We start from the raw sequence: 24,269 nt of genomic DNA on the forward strand, positions 1-24,269 counted from the left end.
CCCACATCTCTCTTTTTGTCCTCATTGCCATCATTCTAGTTTAGGCTCCCATCATGTTTCATCTAGAGTAATAACTCCCTCACTGGTCTCCCTGCCTCCAGTTTTCTTCCTCCAATCCATCCCAGCACAGATTCTGAGATTAATCTCATTTTTTCAGTACAGCTAGTAAGTGGATAACGCCAGTGCTAATACTAGTGATAGTAATAATTATGTATACCAAAACGAACAAAACATGATTCTTTTCTGGAATGAACTAATAGTCTGGCAATGGAGGGAGACATACAAATGAAAAATTTTAACACAGTTAAGTCATATGTGCTTTTTCTAAAGACTACCCTATGGACCAGGAGTTGTGGCTCACACCTATAATCTCTCAGCACTTTGGAAGGCCAAGGTGGGAGTATCACTTGAGACCAGGAGTTCAAGATCAGCCTGGGCAACACAGCAAGACGTCATCTCTACAAAAAATTTAAAAATTAGGCCAGGCATGGTGGCTCATGTCTGTAATCCTAGCACTTTGGGAGGCCGAGACAGGAAGATCACCCGAAGTTAGGAGTTCAAGACCAACCTGACCAACATGGAGAAACCCCGTCTCTACTAAAAAAACAAAAATTAGCCGAGCATAGTGGTACATGCCTGTAATCCCAGCTACTCGGGAGGCTGAGGCAGGAGAATTGCTTGAACCCAGGAGGTGGAGGTTGCAGTGAGCCGAGATCGTGCCACTGCCTCCAGCCTGGGCAACAAGAGTGAAACTCTTGTCTCAAAAAAAAAAAAAAATTAGTGGGGCATGCTGGCATGGACCTATAGTCTTGGCTACTTGGGAGGCTGAGGGAGGAGGATCACTTGAGCCCAGGAATTTGAGGTTGCAGTGAGCTATGATCACTACACTCCAGCCTGGGAGACAAAGACCCTGTCTCAAAAAAAAAAAAAAAATTATATACTACACTCAATTCTGATCTTGATCATAATAAAAAAGAAAAAGACTGTACTTTGCGGGCTACGCCTAATTGGAAACTGCTTTTAGCCCCTTTCCATTTACAGAGTCACTTATTAGATTATCTCATTAACACTTTGGGACCTGAGGGGATGAATATAAGAGTTAGATTTTTATGGAAAATGAAAGGTGGCTGACAAACTATGGATGGCTGAAGACAGGATGAGAATACTGAGCATAACAGGGCAAGGCCAGACAATGGGATTCCTGGGGAGGTTAATCTGACGAGAAGCCTCTCTGTCCAAAGGCTTTTTTAAAAAAATTCATGGGCTGGGTGCGATGGCTCACGCCTGCAATCCCAGCACTTTGGGAGGCCAAGGCAGGCGGATTACTTGAGGCCAGGAGTTCAAGACCAGCCTGGCCAACATGGTGAAACCCCGTCTCTACTAAAAATACAAAAATTAGCCGGGCGCAGTAGTGGGCACCTGTAATCCCAGCTACTCAGGAGGCTGAGGCAGGAGAATTGCTTGAACCTGGGAGGCGGAGATCATGCCACTGTACTCCAGCCTGGGTAACACAGCAAGAGTCTATCTCAAAAAATAAATAAATAAAAATTCATATTCTTTAACTGATATTCATGGCTCTCCACAATCTGACCCTAAATTATCTTTCAAGCCTTCCATTCTAGTACTTGACCATATCCTCTTCTTTCCTTAAACAAGGTTCCCAAATGTACTATGTGCTTTCCTGCCTCATTCCTTTCCTCAAACCATTTCTTTTGCCTGAAATACCATTCCTTCCCCTGCTGTCTGACAAGATCTTATCTGTTCTTCAAAACCTAACTCAAATACCACCTATTCTCTGACCATCAAGGCCTGAAGTAAACTATTCCTCCTCAAGTAAATTCCTAGAACCCTTTCTTTAAACAGGGAGTCCCTAACCCCCAGGCCACAGACTGCTACTGGTCCATGGCCTGTTAGGAACCAAGCTGCATAGCAGGAGGTGAGCAGCAGGTGAAGGAGCATTACCACCTGAGCTCCGCCTCCTATCAGATCAGCAGCAGCATTACATTCTCATAGGAGTGCAAACCCTATTGTGACCTGCACATGTGAGGGATCTAGGTTGCGCACCCTCTATGAGAATTTAATGCCTGATGATCTAAGGTGGAACAGTTTCATCCCAAAACCATTCCAGCCCCCTATCCATGGAAAAATTGGTCTTCCACAAAAGTAGTCCTTGGTGACAAAAAGGTCGGGGACAACTGCTTTAAACTACGCTTTTAGTATTTATTACAAGTTGCCTTATATTTGTTGAACAAATGAGTAAATGAAAGTACTAACTAGGGCCGAGCGGTAGTGGCTCATGCCTGTAATCCCAGCACTTTGGGAGGCTGAGGCGGGGGATCATTTGAGGTCAGGAGTTTGACACCTGCCTGGTCAACATGGTGAAACCCCGTCTCTACTAAAAATACAAAAATTAGCCAGGCATGATGGCCTATGCCTGTAATCCCAGCTACTCGGGAGGCTGAGGAATGAGAATTGCTTGAACCCAGGAGGCAGAGTTGCAGTGAGCCACGATTGTACCACTACACTCCAGCCTGGGTAACAGAGTGAGACTCCATCTCAAAAAAACTAAATGAATACTATGGATGCTATACATCAGGCACAATGGCAGACAAGTCATGGTCTCTGTTTTTGTGGGTCTTACACACACATTCTTTCAAAAGCAAAGGTGTGGTTCCATACACCATAGTATGAGGAAAAAAGAAAAGGTGCTATAATCTCAGATATTAGAGGATAAAACAAAGCGGCATTTAAAACAATAACTACAAGTAGCTACATATATGTCTACCATAGACTAGACATGAAGCTGGCTCCTTACAAATAAGATTTTACTTAAATCACTCAAGCATTCCTTAGATATATGTTACTGTCTCCTTTTATAGTAAAGAAGCTAAGATTCAGATAGACTAATTAATCTGCTCAAAGTCATATATTAGTTTGGAGCAGAACCAGTACTCTTTCTGATTCAAGTCTAGCTCTAAATCCTCTAATCATTCCATTATGCCATGCTTCCTTCCTGGATGCAGCTATAGACATAATTTACAACAAAAGTTACTGTTTCAGCCACTTGATTATTACTAAAAATAGTTCTACACAGAGACAGCCCAAAACCAGGGAGCCCTTTCCCTTCCCTACCCATTTTCTGAGAAACAGGGTTAGCTCTTTTATCTTACATGTTTTATATTTTATCACTGTAAGGGTGGCTTTGGGAAATTTCACTACTTTTTAATGAGTCCATATAGCATTGGATTTTTTGGAGCAGAAGCAATTTATTACAATGCAATCATCAGAATTTTTTCTTTTTTCTTTTCCAAACACTAACTTGAACCACAGCCAGATTTAAACACTTCTGCACTCTGAGTTATAAAAGATTCCTACTATTACTGACAGTATTTTGTCAATAATCAGCCTTACAAACATGTTAATATTTAGAGACTAAACTACAGAAATATGAAAAGTTCTGTAAGTCACATGCAAGAGTGAGAAGCATTATGTGGTGAAAAGGGCATTAGCTTTAAGGTCAGAGAGACCGAGTTTTGAGTCCCTGATAATTTGCTATGTAACCACAGGTAAGTTACTTATCACCAGGCACCAAGCTATAAAGTAGGAATATAAGGTAAAATGGAGATAACGTCCACTTTGCAGGTTGTTATGTACCCAAGAATGTACATAAAATGCCTGGCACTGCAGTATGTATTCAATATCATTTCCCTTACTTCCAGATAAAATTCCTTCAAATTCAAAGTGATTTTGCTCAGAACTATAAACATAAGGCTTTCCAAACTTTTCACCAATAAGATCCCACTCAAATAACATTCTATCATTTTTCTTGTCTTTTAAATTCATCAATGACATAACTGTCATTGAGCATACCTAATTAACATAAGACAAACAATGTGATATTTTATCATCAAAAGCAACAAAATAACAGCATGGTTAACCTGAGGACACACATAGAATTTTGGATGGCTTTCTAAAACACTAAAAACAGTTAATAAACCCTCCAAGGGCCGGGCACGGTGGCTCACGCCTGTAATCCCAGCACTTTGGGAGGCCGAGACGGGCAGATCACCTGAGGTCGGGAGTTCAAGACCAGCCCGACCAACATAGAGAAACCTCATCTCTACTAAAAATACAAAATTAGCCGGGCATGGTGGCACATGCCTGTAATCCCAGCTACTGTGGAGGCTGAGGCAGGAGAATCACTTGAACCTGGGAGGCGGAGGTTGCGGTGAGCCGAGATTGTGCCATTGCACTCCAGCCTGGGCAATAAGAGCGAAACTTGTCTCAAAAAAAAAAAAAAAACCCTCCAAGATCCCCCTTTAAGAGACTTTAGGGATCCAAGAACCTCCGATGAGAAATTTAAGAAAGAAGCCGGGGCATGGTGGCTAACAACTGTAATCCCAGCACTTTGGAGACCAAGGTGGGAGGATCGCTTGAGCCTAGGTGTCCAAGAACAACCTGGGCAACATAGGGAGACCCTGTCTCTACAAAATAAAAATTAGGTGTGGTGGCGCATGCCTGTAGTCCCAGCTACTCGGTAGGCTGAGGTGGGAGGATAGCTTGGGCTTGGGAGGTCAAGACTGCAGTAAGCTGTGATTATGGCACTGCACTCCAACCTGGGCAACCCCATCTCAAAAAAAAAAAAAAAAGAAAGAAATCCAAGAAAGACTTGAGACAGATAGAACATTCCTTGTATTGCCAGACATTGTCCTACATAGATAATTTCCCATTCCTAAATGAAAGGTCAGAAGAGCCAACGAAAGTAAGATGTTGTTTTCAGAGCACAGTGTATCCCAAGATGTGGGAGTCTAAACCCCGCTGGAGTTGTTCCTGGATTACTCTACCCTTCCACGTGGTCTCTATGTGGAAGAGACCCACGTAACCCCACTGCAGAAATCACTGAGAGAGAGGTAAAGAATAGTTCTTCATGAATGCTTATTAGCTAACTCGTTAAAGGGCAGAATCAGAAAGAGGTTAAGGGAAAGGAAACAAAACCATTGATGGAGCACTCCAATGCCAGGAGCTTGGTACGTTAACGTTTCATCTTAGAACTCTATGCAGCAAGGTGTTAACTATTTTTATTTTATTACTTTATTTTATTTTTTGAGACCGAGTCTCACTCTGTCATCCAGGCTGGAGTGCAGTGGCATGATCTCAGCTCACTGCAACCTCTGCCTCCTGGGTTCAAGAGACTCTAGTGCATGACTCAGTCTCCCAGGTAGCTGGGACTAGAGGCACGCACAACCACATCCAGCAAATTTCCAGTTTTGTATTTTTAGTAGAGACGGGGTTTCGCCATGTTGGCCAGGCTGGTCTCAAACTCCTGACCTCTTAGGTGATCCGCCCACCTCAGCTTCCCAAAGTGTTGGGATTACAGGCGTGAGCCACCACGCCTGGTCTAACTTCATTTTACATTTCTAAAAACCAAAGATTGCAAAGGTTACGTAACTCATCAATATCACAAAGTCCATAAATGGTAGAGTTACCAGTTCAGTCTGATTTACTAAACCATTTTATGCTTTGGGAGGCAGAAGAATTTTCACCTTTCCAAACCTTTTACTTACTCAATGATAACGTTGTTGGGATCAAGGTCTTTCCCAGTCCCTTGATTGACAACCTTCATGGAGAGGGATACTTTTATTCTATCATTTTTCATCTGAAAGAGACCAAAAAAAGTCACCGAAAACTTTAAATACATCATTTAGATGGCCAGTCTAAAATTAAGAGTCAACATTTTCATCATAACATTGAGCTTCTTTAATGGACCAGGTACTGTGCTAGGAACATTGCAGATACAAATACGCCTAACAGGTAGACCCTGTGGCAGAAGAATTTTAGGAAACAGTCTTAATCTCATTCTTGTCCCTCCGAGGGAAAGACAAAAATGGTAGCTCAAAAAATCCATGGCTTGTGGAAGTAACCAGGCAGAAAATAAAAGTTTTTCTTCCAGGTAAGTTCAGCATAGTGATTTGTTCAGATATCCCTAAGTCCAGAATAGGTTTTTGAACACTTCAAGAGACTAGATCTCCTTCTGGACTTGGTCTAGAGCTTCTTTAAGCATGAAGACATTTGTCACATTGGTCTTCTTTTGCTTCCCGCAGCACATGAAGCATTTCTTCACTTCAGGGTCTTTGCATCAGTTATTCTCTCTGCCTGGAATGTTCCTATCCCAAGTCTTCCATGACTAGTTCCTTTTCTTTAAGGTCTCAGCTCATATTCTATCTCCTCAAAGAGTCCTTTCCTGACAACTAGAAATCTTCCAATAGTGTTTGAACCCAATATAGCACTTAATATAACTTGCAATTATTTTATGTATATTTGTCTTGGTCAGGCATGGAAATTCATGCCTGTAATTCCAGCACTTGGGGAGGCAAACGCAGGAGGATCACTTGAGCCCAGGAGTTTGAACCAGCCTGGGTAGTAACACAGTGAGACCCCATCTTGACAAAAAAATTAAAAAAAAAAAAAAAAAAAAAAGGCCAGGTTTAGTGGTGCGTGCCTGTAGTCCCAGATACTCAGGAGGCTGAGGTGGCAAGATCAGTTGAGCCCAGGAGGCTGAGGTTGCAGTGAGCCGTGATGGCACCACTGCACTCCAGCCTGGGTGACAAAGAGAGACCCTGTCTCAAAAAAGAAAGAAAAATTGTCTCTACTTATATTCTATATTAACTCCATAATAGCTGGGATCATTTTTGTCTGGTTCGCTCTTATATCTCCCAAACCTAGCACATATTAAGCACTTAAATATTGTTGAATAATAGTTCTTTCATGCCTATCTCCCGTGCTGTCTCTGGTAGAACAGGACTCAGCGTATGCTCTTATTTCTCCTGTGGTCGGCCCACACCCACAGCCCTCATACCCTCAAGTGAGTAACAGGGTCCTTCAGATTTTTTTCACTTTCTGCACATTGCATGGTGCCAGATATTAGGGAAAATGACTGTAAACTATCTGTGTTCTTTTTGTTTTGTCCCAAATTGAAGTGTATCTGGCAGGTATTCTTTGAAGTCTGTGATAAACACTTGTCCCATAGGTCAACTTTCCTTCTCTCTTTTTGGTTCTTTTTTTTCTCTTCCAGCCCACCCTATGGGTAAACTTCAGGGAGGGAAGTTTTACAAACGTGCACTTATTGCACCACACTTTTATAGCTCATATCATTCCTTCTGAGTTTGCAGGACAGTCTACCAGAAGGTTTGAATTCAGAATAGATTCTAATGGCAGGATTTAAAAATAAGATTATCAGCACAATTAACAAAATTTACACACTCACTATCATAAAATATCAAAAATCCCAGCTCTTCCTAATCCTTTCTAACCACAAGGGAGCCGCACAGAACTTTACCTCTCGGCCAATAAGCTTCACCCACACTTTATCTCCAACATCTACTATCTCAGAGGGCTTATCCACCCGACAGGATGACATATGAGTTCGATGGACCAGACCTGGGCACAAGAAGAAGAAATAACGTAAAGCAGAGGGCATATCTGGTATTTATACTCTAAACTGGATAAGAAGGTAAGAGTTGGGGAATGCAAGGGAAAAATGAAAATTTTTACTGAAAAGCGTGAAACTTAAAACTGCAAATTGAGACTGCTTTTTATACCCAATCAACCAACAAACATTCTTAAAATAATGCTCAAAGTGGCCAGGCACAGTGGCTCATGCCTGTAATCCCAGAACTTTGGAAGGCTGAGGCGGGCAGATTGCCTGAGCTCAGGAGTTCAAGACCAGCCTGGGAAACATGCCAAAACCCAGTCTCTACAAAAAATACAAAAAAAAAAAAAACCTGGCCAGGCATGGTGGCACGTGACTAGCTCTAGCTACTTAGGAGGCTGAGATGGGAGGATCGCATGAGCCCAGGAGGCTGAAACTGCAGTGAGCTGCAACTGCACCACTGCACTCCAGCCCAGGTGACAGAGTGAGACCTTGGTTCAAAAAAATAAGTAAATAAAATAGGCCAGGCACAGTGGCTCACGCCTGTAATCCCAACACTTTGCAAGGCCAAGATGGGAGAATACCTTGAGGCAAGGAGTTTGAGACCAGCCTGGTCAACATAACGAGACCCCATCTCTATTTTTCAAATATTGTAAATCTTATTTTAAAAATAAAAAACAAAAAATTAAAAAAACGTAATGCTCCATATTAGGAAAGATGGGATAAAATATCTGTAGTTACACAATACTGATAGAAATATAAGTTGGTAAAATTATTTGAAAGCAAAAAGATAAAGATGTTTATCTTTGATGCAAGAATATCATCAATAGAATTTTTTCAAAGGAAAAACTCACAGGGGCAAAAAAACTTACAGAGCTGAAATAACTTGCAGTCTAGCCTGGGCAACATGATAAAACCCCATCTCTACCAAAAATACAAAAATTACCTGGGCGTGGTGGTGCAAACCTGTGATCCTAGCTACTCAAGAGGCTGAGGTGGGAGCACTGCTTGAGCCCAGGAGGCAGAGGTTGGAGTGAGCTGAGATTGCGCCACTGCACTCCAGCCTGGGTGACAGAGCAAGACCCCCATCTCACAAATAAATACATACATACATACATACATAAATACATAAATAACCTGCAGTATTATTACCTACAGAGGTTAAAAAATATATAAGAACCATAAAACAACCCTAATGAACAATAACTGGAAAACAGCATGGCAAACACAGTAAATCTGTGGAATAAAAAAGTAAACAGCCATTTAAATTAATTACAAAAAATATTTATGATAGACGTTAAGTTAAAAAAGGAAATATAAACAAGCTACTATTTTTAATCCATTAAATTAGCAAAGTATTTGGAAAATAATATTCAATGTGGTGAAAGGATAGTAAAATAAGAACTATTACTAAGGCTAGAATAAACTTTTGGAAGTCACTATCAATGGCTATCAAGAATGATAAAATACTAATAAACTATTACACATTTAATAAAAATAATTTAAAATGAAATAATTGCTGGGCATGGAAGCTCAGGCCTGTAATCCCAGCACTTTGGGAGGACTGCTTGAGCCCAGGTATTCAGGACTAGTCTGGGCAATACAGTGAGACCCCATCTCTAGAAAAATTACAGAAAAATTAATAGGATGTGGTGGTGCATGCTTGTAGTCCTAGATACTCAGGAGGCTGAGGTGGGAGGATGGCTTGAGCCCAGGAAGTCAAGGCTACAGTAAGCTGTGATGGCACCACTGCACTCCAGCCTAGGTGACAGAGCGAGACTTTGTCTCAAAAATAAATCAAATCAAATAATAATTTAATAACATTTACTAAAACACTTATAGCAGACATCCTTTTCCTGTCTGTCCAAAATCCTTTCCTTGGGAGAACCACCTTGCTTATTACATTTTACATATACAAATCAGGATTGTAAACTACAAAAAATTGCCAATGCCAATCTTTACCACCAGATGGCAAGAGTCTGCCAGAGAAAAGCAAAGAAGAGCACTGGTAAACAAGAAACAAAGCCCTGGGAGTATAAACTGAGCACCCAATACAGCAAAGGCTGAAGTCCCAGCAATAGAGGAAAGAGACAAGGGGCAGAAACATAACTGAGAAACATAACTGAGAGTTATCCTGGAAGCCCCTGACAAGATTGGCCAAAATGTTTCCCAATTAAGTTTCTGCCCCTTGCAACCAAGAGTTCTAATACTTTATTTGACCCCAATTGCTTCTGGGAACCTGTCCTAAGAAAATAACTTTATACATAGGAAAAACTATATGCTTCAGGAAAAGTGATTTACATCAAAATATTCTATGTATTTTTAAGACAGGAAAATTTAGAAACAACAAAGGGTAACAATTAGGTCAATTATGGTATAGTCGCTTGATGGTCCATTCAAAAGATTTTTAAGCAAGTCAATAATTCCTTCTTTAGTAAATAGTTATTGAGTGCCTATTATGTATCAAGTACTGTAGGTATCTAGCATTTTCCCATACTAAATAACAAAAGCATAATGCAAAATTATACACTATGATTACAAATGCTTTAAAAACATTTTAAAAATTAGAAAGAAATGACTTGAAATGCCAACAATGGTTATAGTATTACAAGTTAACCTTTTCATTTATTTTCGATAATAAATAATAATAGAGGATTACTTCGATTCTGGAGAAAATGAACATAAATAATTACTCTGAATGAATAAAAATCAGTCATCCTGTCTAAAATAACTGCCCTCCCTAAAGTTGCTTGGGAAATTTATCCACCTCTATTCTCATTCTCCCACTCTCTCTTTCACACACCCACCCACCCACCCACACACACACACACACACACACACACACACACACACAGAGAGAGAGAGAGATGCACATGGATGCCTGCACATGCCTGAAACTCAAAGTACCTGCCCTTTCTGTTTAGAGCTCCTACTGGGAGCCACTAGTTTCTCTATCCATCATCACTACATCCCTCATACCTACATAAGCTGATTCTGGAGGTTGATAGCCTACCTACTACCTATCTAAACAACTCTGGGGCCTCTAAAATGTTTTATATACATTATGTTTTTAATTTTACATCAACACATAATCTCCAAATTTGGTGAAATTCATGCAAATGGGGTTTATTTTTTTCCCCTATGATGTAATGAGCCAACTAGCCTAATTTTAAAGTTTGAAGAGGAAATTCAGATCCCATAAAGGGGAAGCCCTTCATCTTGACTTGTTTTTGGCTGCAACTGTCCTCTACTGGTTAAAATTCATCTCTTTCCTCTATTGCTAATGAAAGTTATGAAGGAAATTAATGTTGAACCTAATATACTTGAGAGAACACTATTCTTCTTCCCTAAAACAGAAAGTCTATTTACTGGAGTACCACATAGAAATAATGGCATCAAAACTTGTCCTTCTCTCACCTGATTCCATATAACCAGTGAAAAAATGACAAAAGATTTCAAATGAACTTTTTTTGTCTTTAAGTAGCTTAAGCAAGTTAATTTGAAATATTTTGCTCTTTTATGCTATAAATGTATTTATTTTATGCTACAACTGAATTTCCATGGGTGTTCAGAGTATATGTAAGAGTTAGTGAGAGTAAACTATATATATACACACACATACACACACACATATGTATTTTATTTTATTTTTTATTTTTTTGAGATGGAGTCTCACTCTGTCACCCAGGCTGGAGTGCAGTGGCACAATCTCTGCTCACTGCAACCTCCACCTCCTGGGTTCAAGTGATTCTCCTGCCTCAGCCTCCCGAGTAGCTGCGATTACAGGTGCCTGCCACCACGCCCGGCTAATTTTTTGTATTTTTAGTAGAGACAGGGTTTCACTATGTTGGCCAGGCTGGTCTTGAACTCCTGATCTCGTGATCCACCCGCCCTGGCCTCCCAAAGTGCTGGGATTACAGGTGTGAGCCACTGCACCCGGCATTTTTTTTTATTCTATTTTATTATTTTATTGTACTTATTTTATTTTATTTTTGGTACAGGTAGCTCTCTCCTGGATAAACATGACCAGTCTAGAAGCGTTAGCAGTGAAAAACTGGAAACAACTTAAAATGATTATGTGGTACATCTGAATGACAGAATAAAGCCATTAAATGTTTATAGAAAATATTTTTTTAATGGGGAAATGTTTAAGGTCCATTACGTGCAAAAAACTACAAATTTTAAATATACAGTATAATCTTAATCTCAACATATTAAATTGTGTACACATATGTGAATATACAGAAATACACCAAAATGTTGGCCAAGCGTGGTGGCTCATGCTTGTGATCCCAGCACCTTCGGAGGCTGAGCCGGGCGGATCACTTGAGGTCAGGAGTTCAAGACCAGCCTGGCCAACATGGTGAAACTCCATCTCTACTAAAAATACAAAAATTAGCCAGGTGTGGTGGCAGGAGTCTCAGCTACTTGGGAGGCTAAGGCAGGAGAATCGCCTGAACCCAGGATCGTGCCACTACACTCCAGCCTGGTGACAAAGCAAGACTCCATCTCAAAAAAAAAAAGAAATACACCAAAATGTTAACAGTGCCTATCTCTGTATGGTAGTAACAGCACATAATGATCATTTTCCATTGTGTGTTTTTCCCTCTATTTTTCTATGATGAGCATGCATTATTTCCAATCATAAAAATTTATATATTTTTATAATTAAATAATATATACACTATGAAATAATGTGAAACTATGTCTCATATGGACATAGACCAAAAGGAAACATAAAAATAGTTATAACGGGGTACAGGATTATTAAAGTTGAGACATTAATGGCTTATTACCAAAAGGCCTTAGCTTATGCAGTGAATTAAACAAAAGACACGGTCTAGCCCTCGCCCTCGATCTTGAATGCAAATGTCAGGTAGGCAGTTGCATATCCAAGTCTGTAGCTCAAGGGAAAGGTATGAACTGTAGATATAAGTGCAGGAGTCTTTAGCATGCAGATGCTTATATACTAAAATACATTAACCAGATTGTCAGTTTAGTGACGGTTCAGAGAGAGACACACACCAGTTTATTAATTTACAATACAAGATATACTTTCCTTATACCTGGAAGGTTCTCAGTCCTCATCTAGGTAAACTAGCTGCTGCCTTCAGATTAAATACCTGAACAATTACATTAGTGATCAGAAATTGCTTCCACATGGAATCAGAACAAAAGGGAGACAACTATTTTGAGATACTTTTTTTGTCCATGAAGGTTTAGTGTACTATCACTTCCTCATTAAAAAATCCATCTCGGCCGGGCGTGGTGGCTTACGCTTGTAATCCCAGCACTTTGGGAGGCTGAGGCAGGCGGATCAGGAGGTCAAGAGATCGAGAGCATCCTGCCCAACATGGTGAAACCCCATCTCTACTAAAAATACAAAAATTAGTTGGGCATGGTGGTGCACACCTGTAGTCCCAGCTATTCGGGAGGCTAAGGCAGGAGAATTGCCTGAACCCGGGAGGCAGAGGTTGCAGTGACCCGAGATCGAGCCATTGCATTCCAGCCCGGCAACAGAGCGAGACTCCGTCTCAAAGAAAAAAAAAAAAATCCATCTCTACAGTTCCTATCATTAGATTCATTTCTGCCCTAAATAAGGCAAGATAAACTCTGCCAACTTCAAGCACTCAGCCTGTCTTTTACTATGTTTACCATGTTTTAAGCTGACAACCCCCTGCTTGTTCCCATAATCTCTCCCTCAGTAGAATATTATGATACAGGACGGGCACGGTGGCTCACGCCTGTAATCCCAGCACTTTGGGAGGCTGAGGTGGGCAGATCACTTGAAGTCAGGAGTTCTAGACCAGCCTGACCAACATGGTGAAACCCCGTCTCTACTAAAAAAAAAATACAAAAATTAGCCAGGCATGGTGGCACTTGCCTGTAGTCCCAACTACTAGGGAGGCTGAGGCACAAGAATCACTTGAACCGGAGACGGAGGTTGCAGTGAGCTGATAATCGTGCAAATGCACTCCAGCCAGGGCGACAGAGCAAGACTCCGTCTCAAGAGAAAAAAAAAAAAAAGAATATTATGATACAATCAACTAGATTTCAGTCTCCTAAATTACAATTTCATTCCAATCCCTTTTCCCTGGAATTACACCCAGATTATCTTGTTTGCATCTTGAGTGCTCCCATCTCTTCAGTCTGTTTTATAGGCAATTACCTGGTTTATTTCTATCTATGGCTGAAACTATACTCTGTATGGGAGGGATTCATGACTAGATTCATTCTCAGAAAGCAGTCTGAATTCTTGGGAGAGACTTCATTGTTAACATGGACACACCACCAAAAGTCAGATGACGTGTATGCAGTAGAGGACACCATATAAAATATTTGAGGCCCCTTCCCTTTGTGCTGAGTACCTCACTATATATACTACATCCATCCATTCATTTAATCCTCTTTGACAAAGGTACATGGGAAAAAATCATCTAGAAATCATATAAATTATCCAGGATCACAAGGCTGATAAATAACAGAAGTGCAATTCAAATATGAGTTTATCAGGTCTCCTACATCATACCAATATTTTCCCCATTTTTATTATTAATCTATATTATCCTTACAATTAAAAAAAGGAGAAAGATGAACTTACCTACAAATAGAGGAAAGTACATCTAATTCTGTTCTAGCATATGCTCCAAAATCAAACAGAAACAAACAAAAATGCTTTGCTTGCCACGCCACACCAAAGGGAGCTCTTCAGAGCAATCTGTGCATGGATTTCTGACATCAAGCCATAAATAAATGCCCAAGAGGCATATCAAGTCCATCATCAAGTTCAATAAACCCAACATGACACTTAAACAGAATTAGTCCCATCTGAGTGTCTGCTGGTAAAAACAGGAAAAAAACCAAACCTGACAACTTGGAAAGGGCTAGCTCCTCAATCACCACATGAGAGTAACAGAGTGAGCCCATTATAGTCCCCTTAAAACCGTTACCCCAACTGCGTTAGGTTCAACATTAATTTCTTCCACAACTTCCACTGGCAATAAAGGAAAGAAGTGAAAATCTCAAATCATTAGAGGACAGCTGCAGCCAAAAAAATGTCAAAACAAAAGGTCACTGTTACCCTTGGGTAATCTTAATTCCCTCTCCACAGTTTAAGTCAATTCATCTCCCAATCAATGGTATATGACAATAATATAAGCACATTCGTGAAAGTGTTTTAAACACCCTTTATTCTTGTTGGGATTAAGGATTCACTAAAACATTTACTAAACGCTTAAACTATATTATAGGCAAAAATATATCCAAGCGTTAATGAAACATGGTCCTCCCAGTCAAAACAACTCAAGACCCTAAAATATGCACATCATTCCCATTTCAGGGATAAGGAAATTAAGGCTCAAAGACTAGGAGACTTGCCAAGAAGCCAGTTAATGGTAGAACTGAGGCTATAATTCATTCATTCATTCAGTGAGATTTACTGAACACCCACCCACTATACCTCAGGTATTGTACTATGCCCTGACTCATCCAAACAGCCTAACTGTTCCACAATTCCATGGACTAAGTGCAACAACACTCATTTTTATTACACGCCACTCTAATTTGTTTACATCACTAGACTGTAAGCAATCTGAGGGCAGCAAGGGATTATGTTTCTCTTACCTCTGTGTTCCCACCAAAAAAGCTAATCAGAAAATAGAACTCAATAATTATTTGCTAAACTGAATCCACTGCTAAATATATTTGAGCTTCTATCATAAGCAAGAAACTCTGAAAGTATAATGTTGAAAAATCTGTTCTCAAAATTTCATAGTTTAGTGCTGGACGGCAGAAGACAGTAGGAAAAAAAAAAGAACTTTATAATTGTATAGGGTTGCACTGCCTAATAAGATAGTCACTAGTCATGTAGCTGTTTTAAGTTTCAATTTCAATTAGTTGAAATAAATAAAATGAAAAAGTCATGTATCAGCACAGATGTAGTATAATACAAAAATACATTTGTCCATTTTCCTGTCAAAGAACTTCTAAAACTCCTGGGATTTACTAAGCGATAGGAGTGTATTCTGTTATTCATAGTAAGCCCCTTTTGATTATACCTGAGTTTATGTTAATGAGGTGACAGAGTGGGATCCCTAGATAGCCTCAGGATGGACTAGTCACCAGAAAGACCAAGCGATCAGAGGGCTGGAACTTTTTCTATTTTGAGACAGGATCTTGCCATATTGCCCAGGCTGGACTCAAACTCCTGGACGGCTCAACTGATCCCCGTCTCAGTCTCCCAAGCAGCTGGAACTACAGGTGCTCACCACCATGCTGGCTTAGAGGACTGGAATTTTCAATCCCACCCACCAATCTCCTACTTCTAGGAAGAAAGAGGAGGGTTGGGAGCTAGAGACTGAGCTCTATAAAAACTCCCATACATGAGATTTGTAGTTTCTGGGTTGGCAAACACATCCTAGTGCTGGGAGGGTGGCATACCAGAGAGCATGAAAGCTCCCCACCACACCTTACCCGATCCCACTCCACTCCAGCCATATCCTACCCCATGTATCTCTTCAATTATTTGGCTGTTCCTAAGTTGTATCCTTTATAATAAACTGGCAAAGAATAGTACCGAATCCTATACATACTATGTTTTTCCTATACATACACACCTAAGATAAAGTTTAATTTTTATTTATTTATTTATTTATTTTTTTGAGACAGGGTCTTGTTCTGTCACCCAGGCTGGAGTGCAGTGGCATGATCTCGGCTCACTGCAACCTCTGCCTCCCAGGCTCAAACAACCCCCTCGGCCCCCTCAAGTAGCTTGGACTACAGGCACACACCACCATGACCAGTACATTTTTGTATTTTTGTAGAGATGGGGTTTCACCATGTTACCCAGGCTGGTCTCAAACTCCTGAGCTCAAGCGATCCACCCACCTCGCCTCCCAAAGTGCTGAAATTACATGCGTGAGCCACCATGCCTGGCTGTGAAGCTTAATTTATAAATTAAGCACAGAAATAGATTAACAATAATAACATAACAACATACTGTAAGAACAGTTATCACACACTGTTGCTGTAACTTTTGCAGTTAGAAATTCGACAGCAAAACTAGTATGAATTTTTCCTTCTTCACAATTTCACACACAGAAGATTCATTCTTAGGGTAGATCTTAGCAACCACAGGATAGGATTACGTTTTCTTTCCTTAATCTTTTTTTTAACCTTTATTTTAGATTCTGGGGGTACATATGTTCAAGTTTCTTATCTGTGTACACTGCATGATGCTGAGGTTTGGGATATTAATCATCCCGTTACAGAAGTACTGAGCATAGTACTCAAAGTTAAATTTTTCAACCATTCTCCCCCTTCCTCAGTCCCCCCTCTAGGGGTCCCTGTTTTTCCCTTATTAAGTCGAGAACTTTTACCTTTTGACTTAAAGGAAGCCCTTTATGGCTTCTCTCTGGCATATCAAAATTGCCAGCATCAGTATTACACTTTGGGGCCATTAAGTAAAATAAGGGTTACTTGGAACACAAGCACTGCAACAGCAGTCGATCTGATCACTGAGAAGGCTACTAAGGGACTAATGGGTGGGTAGCGTACACAGTGTGGATGGACAAAGGGATGATTCACGTCCCAGATGGAATGCGGCAAGACAGCACAAGATTTCATCACACTGCAACTGCAACTTAAAGCTTATGAATTGTTTCTAGAATTTTCCCTTTAATATTTTCAAACCTCAGTTGACCTAGGGTAACTGAAACCGTGGAAAGTAAAGGCACAGATGAGTGGGGACTACTGTAAAGTGTTTTCCTGACTTCTGTAAGCCATTCTGGCAAAGTCTCAAACCTAAGTAGGTGGTCATGGAACCCCTGTTTACAGCTGATTGGTCAGAAGTACAAGTGGCCCAGGACTTGCAGCTGGCATCTGAAATGGGGGAAATTTTGTGGGACTGAGTCCCTTAAATTTGTGAGATCTAACACAAGCTCCAGATAAATAATGTCAGAATTGAACTGAGTCATTGGACACCCAGTTGGTGTCCAGAGAATTGGGGAGTTGGTTGATGTCAGGAAACAAATCAGAGAACATAAGGAATATTTTCATCATCACAGAAAGTTATATTGGATAATACTATGAGAGGGGAAAGAAAATCTAGCTTAGGTTTGAATAGTAGGAAGGGGTCTTCAACTCAGTGGTGGCTGAAGTATTCTGAGAACATGACATCTGGGAAACCAGCTCAAATTAGAATCTATCTACCTGAGCCAAAGATGTTAAGACCTGATCAGACCAGAGTTATTTTCTAACTCAGTCCTTTCAGGCTGAGACTTAATAATCTTCCCTCTTTATGGGCAGAGAAACTAAGATACACTGTAAGGAAGTCAATTGCTCAAGTTATCCAATAAACCTATAGATCTCAGGATTAAAACTCACAGAGTTTCCACCTAATTATTTGGCTCCCTGAGCTTTCCCTCTGAGGCTTGCCTCAGCCCAGCTGTCAGACTGACAGATTCACTTGTAAGCTGTCAGCCACAATCAGAGGCATCACCTGACAGGGTATGGATAAAATGAGTTGAAGATTGACTGCTGGAAGGTCACAGGCCTTTAATCCCACACAGTCCCCAAAGTGTCACATATGCCCAAATTAGAATGGGACTTTCAGGCACTGGCAGCTATGGCAAGTATACTAACAAGAAAACCTGTGCTCAGACAGAAAGAGATGAATGTCCTATGGGGTGGGGAAGAGTTCGATGTCATTAAATCCCAGACAACATAAAATGAGAAACTTAATTACAGACTGCTGACTGCCAGCTTGAAAACTGCTGGTAAACCATTTCTTAAGCAAAGATGCAAGTTGCAGAATAGTAGTCTACAAGGTTAGAGGTATGGATTTATTATCCAAAGATCACCTCTTGGATTTTTTTTTAACAGAAAAAACTTAAAAAAAATTTCCAGAAGTCAAAGTCCCTCTTCCATGTACATCCCTTCCTTAGCAAAACCAACTCCCCAGAAGTGACCATTGTTAATCTGTTGAATATTCCTCCAGCCTTTCTTCTAAACATAGGCAGTAAACTATATAAAGAAAAAAGATATATAAAGGCATATGCACACTTGCTTTAAAAGGGGAAGAGAGATGCTATACAAAGTCTTCTGCAACATGTTTTTAAATTTTATTATCTTAGACTTCTTTCCATGTCAGATTTTTTCTGTTGTTTTTTTTTTTTAAGGGACAGGGTCTCACTCTTACCCAGGCTGGGGTGCGGTGGCACAATCATAGCTCACTGCAGCCTCTAACTTCTGGGCCCAAGTGATCCTCCTGCCACCACACCCAGCTAACTTTTTTGTAAAGATGGTGTCACAAGATTCTTCAGGTGTCACTTTTCCAGCCAGAAGCTGCTGTGGCCAGCAGCACCTTTGCCCGAGTTTTGCTTGGACCTGCTGGGCTCGTTCTGCCCACTTGGCCTGGCAGGCTGCATTCAGCTTTGCTTGGGGCCACTAGGCCTGTTCCATCCACTTGGTCTAATGGGCTGCGCTTGGCTCATGCTGCCGTCCCAGATCCCACACCTGCCAAGGGTGAGCCAGGCTTGGAGTGGCGAGGGGTGCATGAGTGAGTGAGCATGGGGTCCAGCCACTGTGCACAGCCAGGCACACTGGCTGCTGTGGTTGGGCAGGCAGCTCCAGGTGCTGGCACAGGCACCAGCTCCATGTGAGGCTGTGGATGGACCAGGCATACCACAAGCGGCTTCCACTGTGAACTCTGGGGAACATGGTGGTGCCCAGAAGCTTGGAGATGCCAGGAACCATAAAGCCCCAAAGAGGTGTCACAGCTCTGGCTCAGGGAGCCCTTGGATCTGTTACAGCTCTTTCAGTCCCGCCATTCAACGGGTCCCAAGTTCTTGTCTTGCATCCAGGAAGAATGAGGTATGCAAACAACTGGAGGGTAAGCAAGGCAAAGAGTTGCTTTATTGAGTGATGGTACAGCTCTCAGGAGACCCAAAGTAGGTAGCTCCTTTCCACAGGCAGGTCAACCTGTTGAGTGCAGCTCTTAGCAGAGAGGAGACCCAGAATGGGCAGCTCTTATCTGCAGGCAGGTCATCCCAACATCTGCAGCCCTCGACGGAGAGGAGACCCAGTGTGGGTAACCCATTTCCACAGGCAAGTCCTCCCAGTGTCTGCCCAAGTCTGGCTGAGTCCAGGGTTTTTACAGTCTCCAGAAGTGTGTGCTGACTGGTCCGTGGGCAGGCCCAGGAAAAGCACCTTAAGTTCTCACTCTGGGCCACAGACTCCACCTGGAACTGACAGCCTGGCCCCTATGCTTCAGGCCATCCCTGGCTTGAAGGTGCGGCTTCACCGAGACCTGCCCCTTTCCACCCAGGAGCCTGTCTGCCTCTTGTCACCATCAATCATGTTGTCCATGACGCCCAGTTGTTCTGTGCCCGGGGGCACCTGCAGGCCCATGCTGAGCCACCCTCAGCACCCCTTTGGCCTCCCTCCTGTGCTCACTGGCACCCAAAGTCCAGAAGGGGCCAAGGTGGTAGGAAGCTGGCATGTCAGCACCACCCCAAGGTGTGCAAACCCAGCCAGGTTGCAATAGAGCCCAGGCTCAGCTTCGACTTTGCTCCAAAATCAGAGCAGGAGCCGGGAGCTGGGAGAGTCCAGGCAGTGGGAGCAGGCACTTCTGAGACTGTGGGGGAAAGGGGTCTTCCCGGACCTCCAAGAGTGCAGGGATGCCTGGGTCTGCAGCCAGGGCTGGGTGGCGGCAGCTGCACCCATGAGGGTGGGCTCCCACCCCACTAACTCATAAGGGGGCAGGGCTCCTGCCAGCTCCATGGAACATGCAGCCCTGGCCGCACAGCCCCCACTATGGCTGGCATCTTTGCAGCAGCCACTCTAGACAGGCCTCCATCGCCATCAGTGGGGTCTTGCTATGTTGCCCAGCCTGGCCTCGAACTCTTGGCCTCAAGTGATCTTACTACTTCAGCCTCCCAAGTAGCTGGAATTACAGGTGCATGCCACCACTCCTGGCTCATGTCAGTAAACTGACATTTATTGTGTTTCATTGATTCTAAGATGCACTTTCTTTTCCTCTCACTTTAATATCTCTGAAATTGGAGTGCTTCTCATAATCAATGATGTTTTACAACTGTTATCAGTCAGGTAGCAGTGTGATGGAATTGTATGAAAACCTTCCATGGCATCTTTCTGGTAAGATGAGGCATAATTATGTCTTAGAAATACAGTCATTCTTTTAATCATCTGCATAGTCTACAAAACAGATGCACATAATTTATGTAATTCTCTACTTACACTAAATTCTTCAAAGAATTTCTGGATTAAAGGGTAATAAGCACATTAAAGATGTTAATAGGCACTGCCAAAGTCTGTGAAATTATGCTCCTGATAGAGAGTAAAAGTATCCATTTCTAACACTGGGTATTAACAGCAATCTTTTAAAATATTTGTTAATCTCAAAGATTTTAGGAGTGTTTTAAATCGTTTTTTAAAAATATGTGATAACTTTGCTGCCCTATGTGAAAAAAAAATTTTTGAGATAATTGTACATTCATCTGCACTCAAAAGAAATAATACAGAGGTCTAGGCCGGGCTTGGTGGCTCACGCCTGGAATCCCAGCACTTTGGGAGGCTGAGGCAGGCAGATCACGAGGTCAGGAGATGGAGACCATCCTGGCTAACACAGTGAAACCCTGTCTCTACTAAAAATACAAAAAAATAGCCAGGCATGGTGGCGGGTGCCTGTAGTCCCAGCTACTTGGGAGGCTGAGACAGGAGAATGGCGTGAACCCAGGAGGCGGAGCTTGCAGTGAGCCGAGATTGTGCCACTGCACTCCAGCCTGGGCAACAGAGCGAGACTCCGTCTCAAAAAAAAAAAAAAGAAAGAAAGAATACAGAGGTTTTATGTACACTTTATCCAGTTTTCTCCAATGGTGACATTTTGGAAAACTATAGTACACTAACACAACCAGGATGCTGGCATTGATACTGTGGTATAAGAAATACATATTCGATCTTTGTCCCTAGTTCCTGGCAGAGTTCCTAAAACCCTTGGACTATTCTGAGTGATAGAAGTGTCTTTTGTTATTCATTAAGTCCCTTAATGAGGTGACTACTGTGGGTCCCTAGATAGCTTCAGAAACAGAGAAATCAACGATGTGATTAGATAGGGTTAGAAATTTCAGCCTGGGCTGGGCATGGTGGCTCACACCTGTAATCCCAGCACTTTGGGAGGCCAAGACGGGCAGGTCACAAGGAAAGGAGTTTGAGACCATCCTAGCCAACATAGTGAAACCCCTTCTCTACCAAAAATACAAAAATTAGCCAGGCATGGTGGTGCACACCTGTAGTCCCAGCTACTCGGGAGGCTGAGGCAGGAGAAATGCTTGAACCCGGAAGGCAGAGGTTGCCGTGAGCTGATATTGCACCACTGCACTCCAGCCTGGGCAACAGAGCTAGATTCCCTCTCAAAAAAAAAAAGAAATTTCAGCCCTACCCTCTGACTTCCGGGAAGGGGAGAGGGGCTGGAGACTGAGCTCTATCACTGAAGGCCAAAAATTTAATCAACCATGTCTATATAACAGATCCTCCATATAAACCCCTAAGCAATGGAGTTTGGAGAGTTGGTGAACACATCCATGTGCCAAGAGGGTGACACACCCCAACTCCATGGGGACAGAGGCTTTGTACTCGGAACACTTTGGGTCTCACCCTGTGTACTTCTTCATCTGACTGCTCATTTTTATCCTTTAAAATAAACTAATAGTAACTATAGCATTTTTCTGAGTTCTGTGAGTCACTCTAGCAAATTACCAACTTTGGGGGGAAGTGCTGGGAATCCCAAAAATTGTAGCCAAGTGAGACAAAAGTGTAGGTAATCTGAGGATTCAATATTGGGGCTGGCATCTGAAGTGAGGGTAGTCATGTGGGACTGAGCCCTTAAGTATGTGGAATCTGACACTAATTCCCAGGTAGTTAGTGTCAGAATTGAACTGAATTGTTGGGACATCCAGTTGATGTTAGAGAATCAGAGAACTGGAGAATTGGTTGGTGTAGGGAAAAATATCTCAGATAAAATCGACTGGCTCTTGTTCAGATTTCCCCAGTTTTACCTGTACTCATTTGTGTTTCTGTATGTGTATGTATTTAGTTCCATGTAATTTTACCACATGTGTAGATTCATGTATACACTGCCACAGTTAAGATACAGAACAGGTCCCTCACCACAAGGATCCTTCATATTGCTACTTCCTTCCCCTTCTTAATCCTTGTGAATCATTAAATAATTTGTTCTCCATTTAAATAACTTTGTCATTTCAAGTATGTTACATAAAAATCTTTGCAAATCATATATTTGATATGGGACTAGTATCCAGAACATATGAGAAACACCTAACTCAACAATAAAAACAAAAATAACCCTATTTTTAAAAGGGAAAAAGCAGGTGTGGTGGCTCACACCTTTAATCCCAGCACTCTGGGAAGCTGAGGAGGGCAGATTACTGGAGGACAGGAGTTCAAGACCAGTCTGGCCAACATGGCAAAACCCTGCCTCTACTAAAAATTAGCCGGGTGTGGTGGCACATGCCTGTAATCCCAGCTACTCAGGAAGCTGAGGCATGAAAATCACTTGAACTCAGGAGGCAGAGGTTGCAGTGAGCCAAGATTGCACCATTGCACTCTAGCCTGGGCAACAGAGCAACTCTGTCTCAAAAAAAGAAAAGGATTTTATATTAGTCTGTTCTTACACTGCTAATAAAGACATACGAGACTGGGTAATTTACCAAGGAAAGAGATTTAACTGACTCACAGTTCAGCATGGCTGGGGAAGCCTCAAGAAACTTAACAACCATGGGGAAAGGGGAAGCAAACACATCCTTCTTCACAGGGCAGCAGGAAGGAGAATAAGTGCCCAGCGAATGATGGTTTTATAAGGGAAGCCCCTTATAAAACCATCAGATCTTGTGTTACTATGATGAGAACAGGATGGGGCAAACCACCCCCATGATTCAATTATCTCCACCTGGTCCCTACCACAACACATGGGGATTATGAGAACTACAATTCAAGATGAGATTTGGGTGAGGACACAGCCAAAATATATCAGATTTGAATAGACATTTCCCCAAAAAAGATATACAAATGGCCAATAAACCCAAGAAAAGAGACTTAACATCATTAGCTATTAGGGAAATTCAAACCACAATGAGATGTCCGGGCACATCCATTAGGATGGCCATACCCAGAAAGATAATAACAAGTGTTAACAAAGATGTAAAGAAAATAGAACCCTCATACATTGCTGGTAGGAATGTAAAATGGCGTGGTCACTTTGGAAAAACAGTTTGGCAGTTTCTCAAAAAGTTGAACATAGAGTTATCATATGACCCAGTATTTCCACTCATAGGTATATACCCAATGAAAGCAAATATCCACACAAAAAGTTGTACACAAATATTTATAGCAACATTATTCATAATACTAAAGAAGTGGAAACAACCCAAATATCCATCAACTGATGGAATTGCAATAAATTTGTAATGGCAATAAAAAAGAATTAAGTACATATCATAAAACAGATGAACCTTGAAAACGTGCTAAGTGAAAGAAGTCAGTCACAAAAGACTATATACTGCATTATTCCATTTACAAAAAATGTACAAAATAAGCAACTATACAGAGACAAAGTAGAATAATGATTGCCTAAAGCTGGGGGCATAGAGAGAATCTGGAGTGATGGCTAATAGGTACAGGGTTTCTTTTTGGGGTGACAACAATGTTCTCAAAGTAGATCGTGGTGATGGTCACAAAACTCTGAATATACCAAAGAAACCACTGAATTGTACACTTTAAGCAGGTGAAATGTGTGGTATGTGAA

General features: G+C 41.6%; 1 protein-coding gene across 6 annotated transcripts in view; it reads right to left on the reverse strand.

Moving 5' to 3' along the window:
* ZCCHC17 (zinc finger CCHC-type containing 17) overlaps positions 1-24,269 on the reverse strand; it is a 68,255-nt gene that overhangs the window by 20,578 nt on the left and 23,408 nt on the right. For all 6 annotated transcript variants that reach the window (XM_003828119.6, XM_008953463.5, XM_055103386.2 and 3 more), the window contains 2 exons: positions 7,337-7,437; positions 5,565-5,656 (listed from right to left, as the gene is read on the reverse strand). In XM_003828119.6, the coding sequence (XP_003828167.2) occupies positions 5,565-5,656; positions 7,337-7,437 (193 nt within the window). The remainder of the gene's footprint in view (positions 1-5,564; positions 5,657-7,336; positions 7,438-24,269) is intronic.

The sequence above is a fragment of the Pan paniscus genome, chromosome 1, assembly GCF_029289425.2.
Source record: "Pan paniscus chromosome 1, NHGRI_mPanPan1-v2.0_pri, whole genome shotgun sequence".
NCBI classification, from domain to species: Eukaryota; Metazoa; Chordata; class Mammalia; order Primates; family Hominidae; genus Pan; species Pan paniscus.